Source organism: Globicephala melas, chromosome X, assembly GCF_963455315.2.
Source record: "Globicephala melas chromosome X, mGloMel1.2, whole genome shotgun sequence".
Lineage (NCBI taxonomy): Eukaryota > Metazoa > Chordata > Mammalia > Artiodactyla > Delphinidae > Globicephala > Globicephala melas.
Genome location: NC_083335.1, coordinates 22,414,012 through 22,433,391, shown reverse-complemented (window position 1 = coordinate 22,433,391; position 19,380 = coordinate 22,414,012). Strand labels below are relative to the sequence as shown.

Sequence of the window (19,380 nt, the reverse complement as noted above, 5' to 3'; positions counted from 1 at the left end):
AAATTTTGTTCTTCCCTGTTACAGTAGTACAAGCACAGCCTTCTCTCTCAAGTCTCTCCCAGCACCGTCCCTCCCCTTTCCTAGGTTTTGAAAGATGCCAAACTTGCACCCTATTTACCTGCCTAAACTAGGGGTCTTGCAGCCCCCGTCTCCTCCACTTCAACTCCCTCCCTCCCCCAGAAGTTCTCCGACCTCCATTGACTCACCCTTCCTTTTAGAACAGGAGAGAGTGTGTGTGTGTGTGTGTGTGTGTGTGTGTGTGCGCGCGCGCGCGCGCAGTTGCAGGCCCTAGGTGTGGGATTGGCAACTATTAGCATCTCCAAGGGATCCGCTATGCTAGCTGCCACTGTGCGCCTGCGCCCCGCTGCCTGCTCCCACTCCCCCCTCCCCTCTGCCACGTCTGGATTCACTGCGGCACCCAGTGCAGCTTCCCGCCTCTGCCACGTATGGGTTCAGTGCGTCACTCAGTGCAGCTTCCGGCCTGCTAGCCCGGTAGGAGGGGCACTCAGTGCAGCTTCCGGCCTGCTCACCCAATAGGAGGGGCTCTGGCAGGAGGTTGGTCCCAGCAGGCCTTGCAGGGCGACTCGGAGCTCACGTGTGACCCGTGGCACTTGCGTCTGCCATTTTGGGGTTGGCGCAGTGAGGGGATCTGCCTTACTTTCTGTGAGGAAAGCCGGACCGTGACAGAGGAAAGAGGCCGAGGAGGAGGCCAGGACTGGGCTAGAACTGAAGGAGGACTGAGCCGGGAGGTGAGGGGCTTTACTGGTGGTGGCGGCGGCGGCGGCAGGCGGCATCTCCCGTGAGGCGGTTGGTTGACTAGGCCGCAGCGGCCATGGCCGTGCACTTTGGGGACCATGCCAGCGGGTTCCGCCACAGCGAGGTGATCAGATTCATCAACAATGAAGTCCTCATGAACGGGGGCGGCCCTGATTTCTACACGGCCTTCTGCTCGCGGTCCTGGAATGAGGTAGAGGATCAGCTGCGCGTCGTCGTCACTGACCCGCAGGTGCCGTGCGCCACCAAGAGGGCCTGTGCCTGGAGCGCGCTGGCCTTGAGCGTGCGTGTGGGCGCGAGGCAGCGGGAGCAGCAGGCGTGCTGGATTCGGCAGCTCCAGGAGAAGTTAGGGGAATGCGAGGCGGCTTCCCGGGCCGTCTCCTGCGAGTTGAGGCGCCTGTGTGAGGGGCACGAGGAGGCAGCAGTGCAGCTGCAAAGCACGCAGGCCGCCTTGCGGGAGGCATTGGATGAGCGAGATATGTTGCATGGGCAACTGCTCCAGCTCCAGAGATTGGTCCATGTAGCCCCATTGGCCCATGAAATGGTGCCTCAGCCTCAACCCGAGCAGCTTGGGGCCACAGCGTGGGCCATGGATGCAGGGGAGCAAGGCCAGATGGTAGCTGTGGAGGCACAGGGTGTGCCTCAGTCAGAGGGCCAGATGGCAGCCACAGCAGCTGTGGTTTATGTACCGGGGTCCCAGAGCCCCTGGGCCCAGGTCATGCAACCCCCTGTGCCAGTGCAGGTGCCACAGCCATTCGCATTCCGTGTGCCATTCCCAGCAGGATTCCCGTACTCGACATCTTTACCATCCTCAGCAGTTACGGAAGGAGCAGCCACCGCGACAGCAACAATAGCAGCAGTCACACCCCAGAGCTCTACTCCGGGAACCTACCCACCTGGCCTGTGGGCTGCAGTGGGGGCCCAGGAAGAGATAGCCCTACCGTATGGCCAGAATTGCTGCTGCCAGGAATATACCGAGAACCTCCAGGGGGAATATTCCCTGGGAGACAGCAGGAGCCACAGCCAGAACGAATATCCACTGCTGCTCCAGGAAACATATCCCCTGGGGAAGAGCGAGAGGCACAAGCAAGAAGAAGGTCCAGAGAATTCCCAGGGGACATCCTCCCCGGGAGGCAGCACAATCCATGATGTGAGAAAAAGCCCAAAGAAACAGCAGCCTCAGGAAAAGAAGGCCAAGCAACCAAAAGGGAAAAAAGCCTCAGATTCCCAGCATCGGGGGAAGCCTGCCTCATGCTTCAGTCCTAATAATTGGGAGTGCCCGTCGTGTAAAGTGATGAATTTTCAATGGCGCAAGGTGTGCTATAAATGCAAGAAAGTCTGCATGGCAGTTGAGAGTGAAGGCCCGGACCCAGGACAAACCCAGTAATTTCAGGAAGGTAAGTAAGAATGGAAACACTCCAAAGAAAAACCAATTTCCTAACAACCTCCCCTCTTTTTTTTTTTTTTTTTTTTTTTTTTTGCGGTACGCGGGCCTCTCACCGCCGTGGCCTTTCCCGTCCCGGAGCACAGGCTCCGGATGCTCAGGCCCAGCGGCCATGGCTCACGGGCCCTGCCGCTCCGCGGCACGTGGGATCCTCCCAGACCGGAGCATGAACCCATGTCCCCTGCATCGGCAGGCGGACTCCCAACCACTGTGCCACCAGGGAAGACCCCCCACCTTTTGATTAAAAAGTAATTCATTTACTTCACAGGAAATTTGAAAACCAAAATCATGATATAGAAAATTAAATGAAATAATTCATTATCCCATTACCCAAATTAAGCAATTTTTATCATCTGAGTACACACACAAATATATATACACACACACATTTATATTCTTATTTTGTACATTTATTTTAACAAAGATAGACCACTTTGAGTATCACACTTTTAAAATAAGGGATTTCTCCTCATTTCTTGTGTGTTTGCAGGGGCTGGATTCTGGATGGCTGATGCTGATTCGTTGACACCCTGGAGATGCTGAAGTCATGAAGAATTTATTTTCTTTTTCACTCATGTCTGTTTTATTAACCTTCTTTTCCTGAAAATACCATGTCTTTGCCTGGGAACAGCCATGTGTTTTTAGAGTTATAAGCTGTATTGAATTTTAGGAGCACTGCTTTTCCTTGAAAATGCTATTGTTGCTTTGTAACCTACTGTAGTATTCATGTTTTCTTCTTGTTTTTAAGTTTTATAGGTGAGGGCCTCTTTTTGTGTCTCTGAGCCCCACAGAATTTGCTTGTTGCTGAAGAATCTGAACCTGTCCCATTAGAAGATCTCTCAAGAGTCTAAAGAAATAACTCTTCGTTTCTGACTGACCCACACCTCAGTGAGACCCCCATCCCCCCACCACTGGCTGAAGCCAAGAAGAGTGAGAAGTCGGGGAAGAAGAGATGCTTTGGCACTTATTAGGGGGAAAAGGGGGGCAAAATAATTTTGTTAGGATTTCTCTGTTGGGACATGGAGTTAATTCAGAAGTGTTGGGGGGGATTGCAGTGTTAAATACTATAGATGATAGCAAATTTGTTGGATTTCATTTAAGTAATTAGTTATTGATTGCCTAGTGTATGATAGGAGCTAGAATTATGTGGAATTATCTAGTGCACACATAACTCTTTTTGGTGAGTTTGGTTAGATGACAGGAGAGAGCATAATTTGAGATACATTACAGATCAGAGGTGACATATTTGTCTTGCATGTATTGTAACCTTCAGGTAAACCTAATTGATATAACATCCAGATATTTTTGCAGCTCTGGGAGCAACCTCAAAGAGACTTTAATGGAAGGACTTGATTGCTGAACTGCTCATCTCACTGGTCCCATGTGAGACAAGTGAGTAGTGGCAAAGAGTGGAAAAGTGGCCTAACAAAATTGCAGGCAGGACTTTTCTGATTCCTCATTTCCTCCCTTGAGAGGGACAGCTAGTTTCCTGGTTGCCTGAAAGACCATTGGGCGACTGTCTTAAAGAAGGACAGTGCTTGGGGGAGCGTTTGAGCCCTCAGCTTCGGGCAGCCACCATCCCAAGCCCCTTTCTGGTCAGTGGATGAAGAACAAAATGGATTCCAAGGACAGGCATCGTGCTTTGGATGGCGCTTCTCTTGGGAGGACTAAATGGGTTAAAACTAGAACTGGACTGGGACGAGCATGCTTGAGAATGCTCGTGGGCCCTTCTCTTCCACTTGGTGTGTTCTCTGCCAGCTTCTCAGAGGCAAGTGGAGCCCCGGGGCTGGGAAGTCAGATCAGCCTCCAGTCTGAGCAAAACGTGTCCTCGAGTTCCCCCAGGAGATTCCAGCTCACCAAGCTCAACCTTTGTCAGAGGTTTCCTGATTCTAACTAGTAATAAAGAGTGTGCACTTACTTGCTGTGTCTTCTGTGTAGTGTGTACCTCGGGGCAGGTTTGCTCAGAAGCTGCAGTTTCAATCTGCATTTTCCCTCCATCCCACTGAGGTGACAGAAAATCCAATCTCATTCACTATTTAAGGGCCTCTCCTCTTCCTGTGAATTACCCAAGAATGGGAGGGGGAGGGCCTTCTATGGGGCTTTCAATCCATTGTTATTGTCCCTGGTACTCTCACTGTCCCAAGTCCACGTGGTCCCTTGAGGGTGGGCATGTCTGCTTCTCCACAGCCAGTGGGGGTTGGAGGTGTCTTCCAGTGCCAGAAGCCCTAATGCCAAGGGTCCAGTCTCTCTAAATACCCCATGCAGCCATTTCCCTCTGGGGCTGTGCCTTCTCCCTGGGGTCCTGGCATGGAGTAAGGAGTGCTTAGGTATCGTAAGCAGCATTCTCCTCCTTTCTGTTCTCTAAGTCACTCCTGTCTCTCTTAGCCTAATTCGGTTCAAGTGGTCAGGATTGTAGAAAACCAAATACAGGCTGGCAGCATAAACCTCCCCTGGGATAAGGGGGGCCAAGATCTGAACACCTTTGGAATGGGTATGGTGAGATGAGGGGGTGGATGATAAAAATGACCATCGTACCAGAACTCTCTTCTCTCAGAGATGACTAACCGTTAACAACCTTGGTTACTTGGGATAGGAGTAAAGGAAAAGAAGAGGGCTGTCGGGGGAATAAACGTGAAACTGTTTGAGGGGGAGGAGAGGAGATACTATGATATTTTGTAGATCCTAATGTCCCCTGTACACTTGGAAAGATGGGCACGTGCTGGTATTTTTCCTGCTGTATCTAAATTCAGTGCTGGTGCAATAGAGGAAGAGTATAAATGGTGGTGGAGCAAAGGAGGAAAGAATCAGGCCTGGCAGCAGCTAATGCCATTATTGATGGTAGTCCCTTACAGGCACTTATGAAGGTGGTGATGCTGGAGGAGGGATATGGGTATTTCTCTGAGCAGGAGAGTGCAGGGGAGGTGGGAAGAGGCCTTTTATTTTTTTTTATTTTTTAATTTTTTTTTTGCAGTATTTGAATTAAATACGATGAAAACTTGGTTTACTTTTTTTTTTGACATCTTTATTGGGGTGTAATTGCTTTACAATGGTGTGTTAGTTTCTGCTTTATAACAGTGAATCAGTTATACATATACATATGATCCCATATCTCTTCCCTCTTGCATCTTCCTCCCTCCCACCCTCCCTATCCCACCCCTCCAGGCGGTCACAAAGCACGGAGCTGATATCCCTGTGCTATGAGGCTGGGGAAGAGGCCTTTTAAATCCTGTGGGAGCTTCAGAGCAAGAGAAGAAAAAAATCTGTGTGGAGAAAGTGAAGGATCATAGCAATATTCTCTTCCACTGCACCTCCTCACCCATTCTATCACTCATACCTGCTACTGGACTCTACACAGGAGCAGTGCCTTCAAACACCCATTCCCATTTCCACAATTAGTATACCATCTATCATTTAACCCCTTCCACTCCCACTAACAAAAGCAGAATCAGAAGCATGTCAAATAAGAGCACTTCCTGTGAGAGCATCTGCTGCTAGCATAGCATATTGGCAGGTGTGGGTTACGGAAAAAAGCCCCTGTGGTAGACAAGAGGTGGCGGCAGCTTCAGTGGCAGAATGGACAGGAACAAAGGGCTCAGCATTTCTTAAGATCCCTTAGGGATGAGAGAATTATACCTTGTAAAAACCAAGGGACTGGAATGATGAAAGTGGTAAAAAATGATTCCTGGGATGCAACCATGCTTCAAATGAAGGAGATGTCTGATTCTGGACAGGAGTTCTGTCTCCTTATGGGGCAGTCCTCTTTGATTTCAGAAATGTAAGAGAGAACCAAGGAGATCTGAAACAACAGAAATCAATTTCCTGGGTAGGTCTCTGGTTATAAATATAGCTATATTTTAAAAAAGCTATAAACATAGCTTAATTTCACTTTAGAAAAATTAGAAAACAGAAAAAAAGAAAAAAAAGATTCAACCAGAATCTCACCACTAGAGGTACCACTGTTTATATTTTTATGTGTTTAATTCCATACCTGTACACATACACACACAGACTGGCATGATACATTTTTTAAAAACATCCTTTACATGCAATTGTACGTATTTTATAGCCTTTTTTTGTGATTAAAAAACCAACATGAGATCTACCCTCTTCACAAAATTTTAACTGTAAACTTTTACTACACTGTTAACTATAAACACAATGTTGTACAGCAGGTCTCTAGAACTTTTTCATCTTGCATAATTGAAACTTTATAGTCTTATTTTAAATTAATTAATTTATTTTTCTTTTACACCTGGGTGCCCCAGTGTTGGAGGCCCCTTGTCCCAGACTCCTCCGTAAGGAGTGTGGCTCATGCCACCCATTAAGCCCAATCCTCCTCAATACCTTCCCTCCTACTCAAGAGTCACAGTGCAGCACCGCCTCTGCTCAGGGCCTGTGGCCAGGTGTCCGGGACAGGGCTCTGGCTCCGAGACTGTGTAGGGGCAGGACTGCCGGAGGCCAGAACGGGGGAATGGACTGCACATGCAAGGGGCGCAAGTCTCTCCTGGGGCAGTGATGTGGGCCTCTGGCCAGGAACCATGGGGCCCCAAGGTCCAAGGCCAAAGCAACCCGAACACACCGGTTCCGCTGCACATCGTTGGGGCCAGTTGTTTCTCCCAGCAGTAGTTAGGTGTCTAGAATTCGTCCCAGGAGACCATCGCTGCCTGTACCTGGAGCCTCTCCCCTGAAGAACAGACTCAGGGCACTGCTCTCTCGGACCCAGCCCAACTGCCAGCACCCTGCGATGAGGAAACGGGCCCATTTACCCAAGCCCCTCCATCCGTAAATGTTCCCTTTTCAACAGCATAGGGGATGCCTGCAGGCCGGGGCGAGGACCAGGGCCTGGTCCGGCTGGATGGAGTGTGGGGTTTGCCGGGAAGGTAAAAACAGAGTGCAGTTGGAGCGCGCAGGGTATACTTTGTGGCTTCGGGTGTGTGTGGAGGTGTAAATGTGGGTACAGATGGAGGGGCAGGGAGAGAATGGCCTGGGGCGCGCTGACTGCGAGGCGTGGCTTACAGGATGGCAGAATTAGGCTCAAGGTGTGGCCACCGTTACTACATTCCCCAGAGGAAACCAAATCTCGCGGGATCTCTCGGGATCTCGCGGGATCTCGGGGGTTCTACGGGGGCTGGCAGGACAGCCCTAGGGTGAGAAATACCGGCGTGTGGCGGAGGCCAGAGGCCTCTGGTCCCAGACTCGTTCACAAGGAGTCTGGTTCGCACCACCTATCAGGCAAACGCCATCCTCGTCGATGCGTCATCCCCCCTGTACTCCCCCACTGAGAGTCACTGTATGGCGCCTGTTCGCAGGGGCCCGTGGCCCGGTGCTGGGGACCGGGCTCAGGCCCGGAGGCTGAGCAGGGGCGGGACCGGGACTGCTGACACCAGAACGGGTGAGTGAACTGTGCATGTGATATATTAATATTAACATTTTAATATTAATCCGTGAACAGCATCTGCAAAAGTGTATGTGATAAGATATTCTCATAAGCCCTAAGTATAAGAGGCTGGGGGCAAATCACAGCTACACGACCCGAGCAACCTGTGATGGAATGAGCATAGGGAAACAATGGATCATCTCACAGACCAGAAAATAGGAAAACCCTAAAATACTCTGCGAACCCAAGTACTCTACAAGTATTTACTAGAGAGTACAGTGGACCAATTTGAGAAAAGCAAGTGGAACTAGAATGGGTGCAAGCGGTATGTGGTAAGGTTGATGGGGTTGGATCACCTAGGCGTTATGAACTCTCAAAACTGCATCCCAAGCTCCCTTCCAGGACAAACGCACATTGAGAGGAGAGATGTCATTCTGCTTTGTATTCTCTTTTATAATAACTTTGTTTGGGATTTTACTTCTGTCATTTTCTGTTGCTCATTTTTAAATGAAATTAGTTTTCCTGAACTTGTAGAAAGAGGCACGTTCAGCAGAGCTTTTTTAACATCTCACAGCTCATATTTTTTGATTCGGTGTGGTCTTCAAAAAGCAGTTTGGTTTCTTACGGTTCTGGAGGCTGGAAGTTCAAAATCAAGGTGTTAGCAGAGTTGGGCTATGAGGGGTGTGCAGGAAGGATCTGTTCCAAACCTCTCTCCTTAGCTTATAGATGGCCATCTTCTACCAGCTCCTCTTCAAATCATCTTCTCTCTATGTGTGTGTCTGTCTCTGTGTCCATATTTCCGCTTTTTATAAAGATACCAATCATATTGGATTAGGGCCCACCCTAATGACCTCATCTTTAATTACATCTGCAGTGATCCTGTTTCCAAGTAAGGTCACATTTTGAGGTACTGGAGTTTAGTACTGCTTCATCATGTGAATTTTTAGGGGACACAATTCAACCCGTGAGAATCCTAAATATGTTTTTTTCTACTTAGACATCTGAATTTAAGAACAATTAAAACTCTCAAAGCTCTTAGAACTCTTTTCTAGTATAGTGAGTAAAGTAGATTTGAATCTCAGTACTGCCAATTGTTAGCTGTGTGATATTAAGCCAGTTCCTTATCACTTCTGTGCCTCAGTTTTCCCATCTATAAAATGGGAATAATAATACCTACTGAATAAGGATGTTATGGGGATTAAATGAAGTAATATATGAAAACGCACTTAGAACAATACTGGCTTCAGTTTATAAAATAAATTGTATGATTTGTTTTCTCAGAAGTAACAACGAAACCTAACTGGTTAGTATTAAACAGGTAATCTCTCTGAATAGTTACCAAATACAAGCATATGGAAATGTACAATTTTAGACTTTCTTACTAATGAGAGACAGAGTTTCGACTAATATTCCTAATGTGTTTTTTTTCCCCATAAATTTATTTATTTATCGCTGTGTTGGGTCTTTGTTGCTGTGTGCGGGCTTCTCATTGCAGTGGCTTCTCTTGTTGCAGAGCACGGGCTCTAGGCGCGTGGGCTTCAGTAGTTGTGGCCCGCAGGCTCTACAGCACAGGCTCAGTAGTTGTGGCACACGGGCTTAGTCGCTCGTGGCATGTGGGATCTTCGCGGACCAGGGATCAAACCCGTGTCCCCTGCACTGGCAGGTGGATTCTTAACCACTGTGCCACCAGGGAAGTCCCTCCTAATGGTTTTTTAAAAGAGTGATCATTTGGCTGATGGGAACATAGTGCTAAAGAAACAAACTCTTGAGCTCTAGTCTACCTAGGGCAATTAGCTTCACTCATTATCTCCATGATTTAACCAATTGAGTGAATCAGTTACAGATCAATTGGTATAGATGTCACCCATTGAATATAACAAAAGTTTTAAAAGGTAAATCAACTTTTCATTTTTTAAAGCAGTATCGTCTCTTGGTGTTCCTTGTTTTACAAAGAAGAAAAAAGCATTCTTAATTTCTGAAGAAGAAAAAATTTAACTAGCAACACATTAATTTGATTTAAGCAGCTAAAATTTCAGTTGAATGTACCACAATTTCTTTATAATTACAAGCATTGTGGTGTAGCTGGGCCACCATGCCTTTTCTTCTGACTGATCATCTTTCTATACTGTAATCATATTTTGAGGATCAGTCTGTTGCTAAAAGAAGAGTGATTTGTATTGTTGATGTAATAGAATTACTGTGTGAGTGTTGCAAATTGGAGCTTTTCATTACAAACACTGTCATAATTGATCATTTTAGCTATTGAACTTAAATGTAACTCCTAATTTCCACAACTTGAAATCAGTGGAGTACATTTATTTTTAATTAAAAGGATGCCAAAATAAAATCGAGGGAAAATGTGAAAATAAAAACAATAACTTAAAGTACTGTATTAGTTGTTGCTGTGTAATAAATTACCCAGAATTTCACAATTTAAAGCAATATACGTTTATTATCTCACAGTTTATATGGGACAGGAATCTGGATATGGTTTAGCTGGGTCCTCTGCTTCAGGGTCTCTTACGAGGCTGCAGTCAAAGTATCAGCCAGGGCTAGAGGCTCATGTGAAGGCTCCACTGTGGAAGGATTCACTTCCAAGCTCACTTACTTGGTTATTGGCATTTGTGGTAAGCAGGATAATGGTTCCCTAAAGAAGCCTATGTCCTAATCCCTGGAACATGTGAATATGTTATGTTACATGACAAAGGGGAATTAAAGTTGCAGATAGAAATTAAGGTTGTTAATCAGCTGACCTTAAAATAGGGAGATCATCCTGGATTATCTGGGTGAGCCCAGTGTAATCACAAGGGGCATTAAAGGTAGAAGTGGGAGACAGAAGAGAAATCAGTGTGAGAGTGATACAGTGAGCTAGAGCTGTCCATTCATTGCTGCATGGCTTTGAAGATAAAAAAGGGTGGGGTGTGAGTCAAAAAATGTGGTCATGTTGTCAAAGCCAAGTTCATGTGCCCTACGCACAGTGAGGCCAAACAAACCAAAACGTAGGAGTTTGGAGCAGAGAAAGGTTTATTGCAGGACCAAGGAATGAGAATGGGTGGCTCATGCTCAAAAGACCTGAACTCCCCAATGGTTTTCAGGGAAGAGTTTTTATAGGCAAAATTTGGGGGGAGGGCTGCAGGGTGTGTGACCTTCTTCTCATTGCTTGGTGGGGAGGTAACAGGGTGATGTTCCAGGAATCTCTATCATCAGCCTTCTGGTTCCAACCAGTCTGGGGTCCATGTGCTTGTGCTCAGCCTGAAGTTGCCATCCTCCACCCGGGTGGGGGGCTTAGTTCCTGTAGAAGAACTCCGAGATACATATCAGATTGTTATGTATATCCCTTGAGGAGGAACCAGGACCCTGCCACATCGGCTGCATTATCATTTTTTGACTGCCTTTCCTTTATTTCTGCATTCCCTCACTCCTCTAATTAACTGTTTGAATCTGCCCTTTGGAACACAGGGGAGGTCTAAGAGGCTGAAACCTTTTTCCTACCAACAAGAAACGGGAGACAGGAAAGGCTTTTGTACTTGGGAGGGCCACACAGGGTTCTGCTTGATTTCAGTTAGCCTCTAGAAACTGGAATAGGCAAGGAAATGGATTCTTCTCTAGAACCTCCAGAAAGGAATGCAGCACTGCTGATGCCTTGAGTTTAGCCCAGTGAGATTCAATTCAAACTTCTGATTTCCAGAACTGTAAGATAATAAAGTTGTGTTGTCTTAAACTGCTAAGTTTGTGATAATTTGTTATAGCAGCAATAGGAAACTAATGCAGCAGGATTCAGTTCTTCAGGGGTTATTGGAGTGAGGGCCCCAGTTCCTTGCTGGTGGTTGGCTGGAGGCCATCCTTAGTTCCTTGCAATGTGGACCTCTCCAGCTTGATTCATCAGAGCAACCACTCAAAAAGAGCAAAAACAAGAGAGAGCAAGAGAGAGCAAGAGAGCAAGAAAGCAAGGAAGAGAGAGAACTGAAAAGATGGAATTCACAGTGTTTTGTAACCTAGTTACACAAGAGATATCTCATCACTTTTGGTGTATTCCATTTGTTGGAAGCCAGTTATTAGATCCAACCCACAATGGAGGGGAGGGGATTACATAAGATTGTGAACTTGGGGAGACAGGGATCATGGGACTATGTCAGAAGCTGTCTACTACAAGTACTGATACAGAACTCACAGTATTTTCTTCATGTTTAAAATCATGTGAACTTCCAGCTGGCTCACTGTTCTTTGTTTAGTTTTCTCTCTCATCTGTTGTACTTTCTTTAAAATATGTATGCATGTGGATATATAGAAATATGAAGAGAATGTGAATGAAATATTAAATGTTGTGATCTCTGGTGGAAGGATTTCAAGACCTTTAAAATGTTGTTCTTTTCAAGTTTTACAATGAGCATGTTTTATATATATAATCAAAATTAAAATTTTATGAAACTGTTTGAAAAATTAGAAGATAAAACTTTCCACATTTATGAACACCCTGAACTAATTTTGATATGTGCATTGGGTTCTTAGCTTACTTTTTGTTGAATACAGGTCATATTCTGCATTCATGAACCATACACCCCAACACTGTTTTTCATTGCAGAGTAAGTGGGTCATAGGTTTCATTGGAAAAATAATTAAAGGACTTAGAATAAATTAAAAATGTATTATGAAAACACAGAAACCTCTCTTCACCTCTTATAAGAGATACATAGCAACAGAACTTTGAAATAATAAACTGATTCTTTAAAACCACACACACAAAGGTCTTACATGTATCTAACACCTTCAGCTGTTTTTTAATGGAATTTGTCATACCTCTGGATAGTTCCATATTTAGACATGTAGAAGAAAATCTTAACTGAAAAAAAACCACTTTTCCCCTGATTTGTTATAAGTAAGAAGATTTGTTGTAACACTGAAGGTGAAGAATTCTGCTCTGAGGTTTCTCTGAAAAAAAATGACAACGTGGCAGTGATTCAAATTGGGTATCCTTTTGCCTTTATGAGAGAAGCAAAGTGAACATATTGATTTGATTTCCTCATGAGTCACATGACCAGCTAAAACACTAGCAAAGAATAATTCACATATAATTACATTCTGTCCCTAGGAAAAATTGAGTGCTTTATAAAACTGCTTTGAGCTAAGATAATATGAAAAGAAAAACATATTGTCTTTTGGAAAAATATATTCACAACATGGCTCTTTGTTATATTCCTCACTTTTAAAAGAAAGATATAGTATCCATTATTAGCTAGGAGTAATCACCTTTTCATCTGCCTGCAATTTGGTTTTACACACTGAATACTTTGTTTGATTAAAGTAATTCATAGTTGTGTGTGTGTGTGTGTGTGTGTGTGTGTGTGTTTGTGTATGTGATTTCATATGAGAGGCCAATATTTCTCTGAAGCTTAAAGACATAGCTTCTCCTGGCCAGAGAAAAGGTGACCAAATAAACAAGTAACTTTATTTGCTGTGGTACTTAACAGATGCACGTAACATTAGTTTTCTTTTGATCCCTGTTATTTGTGTAAGGTCGGATCTTAACAAACAGCACCACGAAACAGGAAAGCTTCAAGTGAGCTTTATTAGGGAGCGCTCCCGGGCGAGTTTCACTGGTGCGAGAGAAAGGGGCCAGAGAAGTCGCACCCGGGCGAGGGTTGGGCAAGATTTTATAGGGGAAGAAGGGAAAGGGGTGTGGCGAATCCGGGAGGGCGCAGGTTACTCCTTATTTGGTGGTCTCTTCGAGTATCGCGACAATATCCGGTGCCGGTTGCATCAGTCTTGGGACCGTTAGTCCCGCCCCTCGAAAGGCGGGAAGGCTGGGCCGGGTGGAAAGTCCCCAGGTCAGTTTCTGGAACTGGGTGGTCCGGAAAGTCTCCAGGTCAGTTTCTGGAGCTGGGTGGTCCAGAGAGTTTCGGTCTGATGCAACCTGTGAATCTGATTGCGTTCCCCTGCCTCGGGCCAGTTGGCCTTACAATTTGCACTTGTAATATTCTGTGAGATGATAAAAGGGCAAAATAAAACTAATAGTGCCTAATAATAATGATGAGAAAGTGACTGAAGGAATATTTGAAAATGTGTTTATCCTCTATAGCATGAGAGACAGCACATGATGCTGTAGAACTATTTTTAACCTTTAAAAAAATAAATGCAAACATGCATAAGGTTTACTGAGTAAAGGGAACTATATATATTAGAGTATTTGTGTTCATTTATTGTTATTATTTTCTGGTAACTTTTGAAATTTATAGCTGTGGCTTTAAACTGCACAGAACACATCACTCCTGGAAATCATTGGTTTATGTATAATTATGTACATTCATGTGGATAAGATTTATGTTTTGAATACCTAATATTTTAAGTACCTAAGTTTCATGATGATCATATGTTATGATATGCTTTGGGATGCCTAACTATGCTATGATATATTGAAGGATGCCTTACTGCCTAGTGGCCATATAGCTGCTTTCCCAGAAGCAGTGATAAACATGGTTAGGAATGTAACAGTGATTAATACCATTAATGACATGATTAGTGGAACCAGTCATTTTCTTTCAGGTGCTTTTTTTTTTTAACATCTTTATTGGAGTATAATTGCATTACAATGGTTTGTTAGTTTCTGCTTTATAACAAAGTGAATCAGCTATACATATACATATATCCCCATATCTCCTTCCTTTTGCGTCTCCCTCCCAACCTCCCTATCTCACCCCTCCAGGTGGTCACAGAGCACCCAGCTAATCTCCCTGTGCTATGTGGCTGCTTCCCACTAGCTATCTGTTTTATATTTGGTAGTGTATATATGTCTATGCCACTCTCTTTGTCCCAGCTTAACCTTCCCCCTCCCCGTGTCCTCAAGTCCGTTCTCTATATCTGCGTCTTTATTCCTGTCCTGCCCCTAGGTTCTTCAGAACCATTTTTTTTTCTTAGATTCCATGTATATGTGTTAGCATACGGTATTTGTTTCACTCTTTCTGACTTACTTCACTCTGTATGACAGACTCTAGGTCCATCCACCTCACTACAAAGAACTCAGTTTTGTTTCTTTTTATGGCTGAGTAATATTCCACTGTATATATGTGCCACATCTTCTTTATCCATTCATCTGTCGATGGACACTTAGGTTGCTTCCGTGTCCTGGCTATTGTAAATAGAGGTGCTATGAACATTGTGGTAGAAGTCTCTTTTTTTTTTTAACATCTTTATTGGAGTATAATTGCTTTACAATGGTGTGTTCGTTTCTGCTTTATAACAAAGTGAATCAGCTATACATATACATATATCCCCATATCTCTTCCCTCTTGCATCTCCCTCCCTCCCACCCTCCTTATTCCACCCCTCTAGGTGGTCACAAAGCACCGAGCTGATCTCCCTGTGCTATGCGGCTGCTTCCCACTAGCTATCGGTTTTACATTTGGTAATGTATATATGTCCATGCCACTCTCTCACTTTGTCCCAGATTACCCTTCCCCTTCCCCATGTCCTCAAGTCCATTCTCTAGTAGGTCTGCATCTTTATTTCCATCCTGCCCCTAGGTTCTTCATGACCATTTTTGTTAAAATTCCATGTGTATGTGTTAGCATATGGTATTTGTTTTTCTCTTTCTGACTTACTTCACTCTGTATGACAGACTCTAGGTCCATCCACCTCACTACAAAGAACTCAATTTTGTTTCTTTTTATGGCTGAGTAATATTCCATTGTATTTATGTGCCACATCTTCTTTATCCATTCATCTGTCGATGGACACTTAGGTTGCTTCCATGTCCTGGCTATTGTAAATAGAGCTGCAGTGGTACATGACTCTTTTTGAATTATGGTTTTCTCAGGGTATATGCCCAGTAGTGGGATTGCTGGGTTGTATGGTAGTTTTATTTCTGGTTTTTTAGGGAACCTCCATACTGTTTTCCATAGTGGCTGTATCAATTTACATTCCCACCAACAGTGCAAGTGGGTTCCCTTTTTTCCACACCCTCTCCAGCATAGATTGATTGTAGATTTTTTGATGATGGCCATTCTGACTGGTGTGAGGTGATATACCTAGTTGTGGTTTTGATTTGCATTTCTCTAATGATTAGTGGTGTTGAGCATCCTTCCATGTGTTTGTTGGCAATCTGTGTATCTTCTTTGGAGAAACACCTATTTAGGTCTTCTGCCCATTTTTGCATTGGGTTGTTTGTTTTTTTGATATGGAGCTGCATGAGCTGCTTGTAAATTTTGGAGATTAATCCTTTGTCAGTTGCTTCATTTGCAAATATTTTCTCTCATTCTGAGGGTTGTCTTTTTGCCTTGTTTATGTTTTCCTTTGCTGTGCAAAAGCTTTTAAGTTTCATTAGGTCCCATTTGTTTATTTTTATTTTTATTTCCATTTCTCTAGGAGGTGTGTCAAAAAGGATCTTGCTGTGATTTATGTCATAGAGTGTTCTGCCTATGTTTTCCTCTAAGAGTTTGATAGTGTCTGTCCTTACATTTCGGTCTTTAATCCATTTTGAGTTTATTTTAGTGCATGGTGTTAGGGAGTGTTCTAATTTCATTCTTTTATGTGTAGCTGTCCAGTTTTCCCAGCATCACGAAGAGACTATCTTTTCTCTATTGTATATTCTTGCCTCCATTTTCAAGGTTAAGGTGGCCATATGTGCGTGGGTTTATGTCTGGGCTTTCTATCCTGTTCCATTGATCTATATTTCTGTTTTTGGGTCAGTACCATACTGTCTTGATTGCTGTAGTTCTGTAGTATAGTCTGAAGTCAAGGAGCCTGCTTCCTCCAGCTCCGTTTTTTTTCTCAAGATTGTTTTGGCTATTCGGGGTATTCTGTGTTTCCATACAAATTGTGAAATTTTTTGTTCTAGTTCTGTGAAAAATGCCATTGGTAGGTTGATAGGGATTGCATTGAATCTGCAGATTGCTTTGGGTAGTATTGTCATTTTCACAATATTGATTCTTCCCATCCAAGAACATGATATATCTCTCCAGCTGTTTGTGTCATCTTTAATTTCTTTCATCAATGTCTTATAGCTTTCTACATACAGGTGTTCTGTCTCCTTAGATAGGTTTATTCCTATGTATTTTATTCTTTTTGTTGCAATGGTAAATGGGATTGTTTCCTTAATTTCTCTTTCAGATTTTTCATCATTAGTGTATAGGAATGCAAGAGATGTCTGTGCATTAATTTTGTGTCCTGCTACTTTACCAAATTCATTGTTTATCTCTAGTAGTTTTCTGGTAGCATCTTTAGGATTCTCTATGTATAGTATCATGTCATCTGTAAACAATGGCAGCTTTACTTTTTCTTTTCTGATTTGGATTCCTTTTATTTCTTTTTCTTTTCTGATTGCTGTGGCTAAAACTTCCACAGCTATGTTGAATAATAGTGGTGAGATTGGGCAACCTTGTTTTGTTCCTGATCTCAGAGGAAATGGTTTAAGTTTTTCACTATTGAGAACGATGTTGGCTATGGGTTTGTCATATATGGCCTTTATCATGTTGAGGAAAGTTCCTTTTATGCCTACTTTCTGCAGGGTTTTTATCATAAATGGGTGTTGAATTTTGTCGAAAGCTTTCTCTGCATCTATTGAGATGATCATATGGTTTTTCTCCTTCAATTTGTTAATATGGTGTATCACGTTGATTGATTTGCGTATGTTGAAGAATCCTTGCATACCTGGGATAAACCCCACTTGATCATGGTGTATGATCCTTTTAATGTGCTGTTGGATTCTGTTTGCTAGTATTTTGTTGAGGATGTTTGCATCTGTGTTCATCAGTGATATTGGCCTGTAATTTTCTTTCTTTGTTACATCTTTGTCTGGTTTTGGTATCAGGGTGATCGTGACCTTGTAGAATGAGTTTGGGAGTGTTCCTCCCTCTGCTATATTTTGTAAGAGTTTCAGAAGGATAGGTGTTAGCTCCTTTCTAAATGTTTGATAGAATTCGCCTGTGAAGCCTTCTGGTCCTGGGCTTTTGTTTGTTGGAAGAGTTTTCATAACAGTCTCAATTTCAGTGCTTATGACTGGTCTGTTTATATTTTCTATTTCTTCTTGGTTCAATCTTGGAAGGTTGTGCTCTTCTACGAATTTGTCCATTTCTTCGAGGTTGTGCAGTTTTTTGGCATACAGTTGCTTGTAGTAATTTCTCACGATCCTTTGTATTTCTGCAGTGTCAGTCGTTACTTCTCCTTTTCCATTTCTAATTCTGTTGATTTGATTCTTCTCCCTTTTTTTCTTGGTTAGTCTGGGTAATCGTTTATCAATTTTGTTTATCTTCTCAAAGAATGAGCTTTTAGTTTTATTGATCTTTGCTATTGTTTCCTTCATTTCTTTTTCATTTATTTCTGATCTGATCTTTATTATTTCTTTCCTTTTGCTAACTTTGGGGTTTGTTTGGTCTTCTTTCTCTAATTGCTTTAGGTGTAAGGTTAGGTTTTTATTTGAGATGTTTCTTGTTTCTTGAGGTAGGATTGTATTGCTATAAACTTACCTGTTAGAACTGCTTTTGATGCATCTCATAGGTTTTCAGTCATCGTGTTTTCATTGTCATTTGTTTCTAGGTATTTCTTTTTTTTTTTTTTTTTGTGGTACGCGGGCCTCTCACTGTTGTGGCCTCTCCCGTTGCGGAGCACAGGGTCCGGACACGCAGTCTCAGCGGCCATGGCTCACGGGCCCAGCTGCTCCACAGCATGTGGGATCTTCCTGGACGGGGGCAGAAACCTGTGTCTCCTGCATCGGTAGGCGGACTCTCAACCACTGCACCACCAGGGAAGCCCTCTAGGTATTTTTTGATTTCCTCTTTGATTTCTTCAGTGATCTCTTGATTATTAAGTAGTGTATTGTTTAGCCTCCATGTGTTTGTATTTTTTACAGATTTTTTCCCTGTAGTATCTAGTCTCATAGCGTTGTGGTCAGAGAAGATTCTTGATAGGATTTCAATTTTCTTAAATTTACCAAGGCTTGATTTGTGACCCAAGATATGATCTGTCCTGGAGAATGGTCCATGAGCACTTGAGAAGAAAGTGTATTCTGTTGTTTTTGGATGGAATGTCCTATAAATATCAATTAAGTCTCTCTGGTATTTTTGTGTCTTTTAAAGCTTGTGTTTCCTTATTTATTTTCATTTTGGATGATCTGTCCATTGGTGAAAGTGGGGTGTTAGAAAGTCCCTTACTATTTGCTCCCAGCAAATCCGTCTGCAATGGGGCTTCAGGTTCCATTTATCCAATAGTAAAATAAAAGTGAAAAGAAAATCTGCCATAGCATTATTTTATTTTATTTTTTTTAATATGTGTGAGTGCAGGTATACAGATATTTTGAAAATATTCACGTGAAATTTTGTCTCCTTTAATCTGTCAGTCATCAGAGAGATATATTACTTTTCATGTAACTACTTGACGTTTATCATGGAGTTTATTATACTTTTTGCTTTAAAATATATGTTTCTACTGCTAGTTTCAAATTTGTTTTATGCCAGTAGAGTGTCAGCTAACAGGTATCATGTAAAAGGTTTAATGTAAGGATTTGCAGTCCTGTGGAGTTTTAATATTCTATCTTTTAAAATTATTATAATTTAGAGACAATGCTTAGTCTACAAAAGGATGTATAGCATATATATTTATTTTTAAAAGTATTTACTTTGGACGTTGGAAAGGACCTTAAAGGTCATTGAACATCAGAACATTCCAATACTTCAGTCCTGTTTGCAACATTCCTTAAAGTGATTGTTTGGTTTGCAAGTGTCCAAGTAAATAGTTTACTCCCTCATTCTACACAAGAACTTATAACCTCTGGAGAAAGGAGAGTTTTTCCTATACC

The 19,380-nt window shown here is 43.1% G+C and overlaps 1 protein-coding gene across 1 annotated transcript; it reads left to right on the top strand.

Annotated features, from left to right (window-relative positions):
- Positions 1–832: 832 nt before the first annotated feature.
- On the top strand, positions 833–2,161 carry LOC138842497 (putative testis-expressed protein 13C). Its single transcript, XM_070044655.1, has one exon. It carries the CDS (start codon positions 833–835, stop codon positions 2,159–2,161), a length of 1,329 nt encoding a protein of 442 aa, XP_069900756.1.
- The last annotated feature ends 17,219 nt before the right edge of the window (positions 2,162–19,380 follow it).

What these genes read in the sequence shown, in the direction of transcription:
- LOC138842497 (XM_070044655.1), top strand. Translation starts at nt 833, where the DNA reads ATGGCCGTGCACTTTGGGGACCATGCCAGCGGGTTCCGCCACAGCGAG.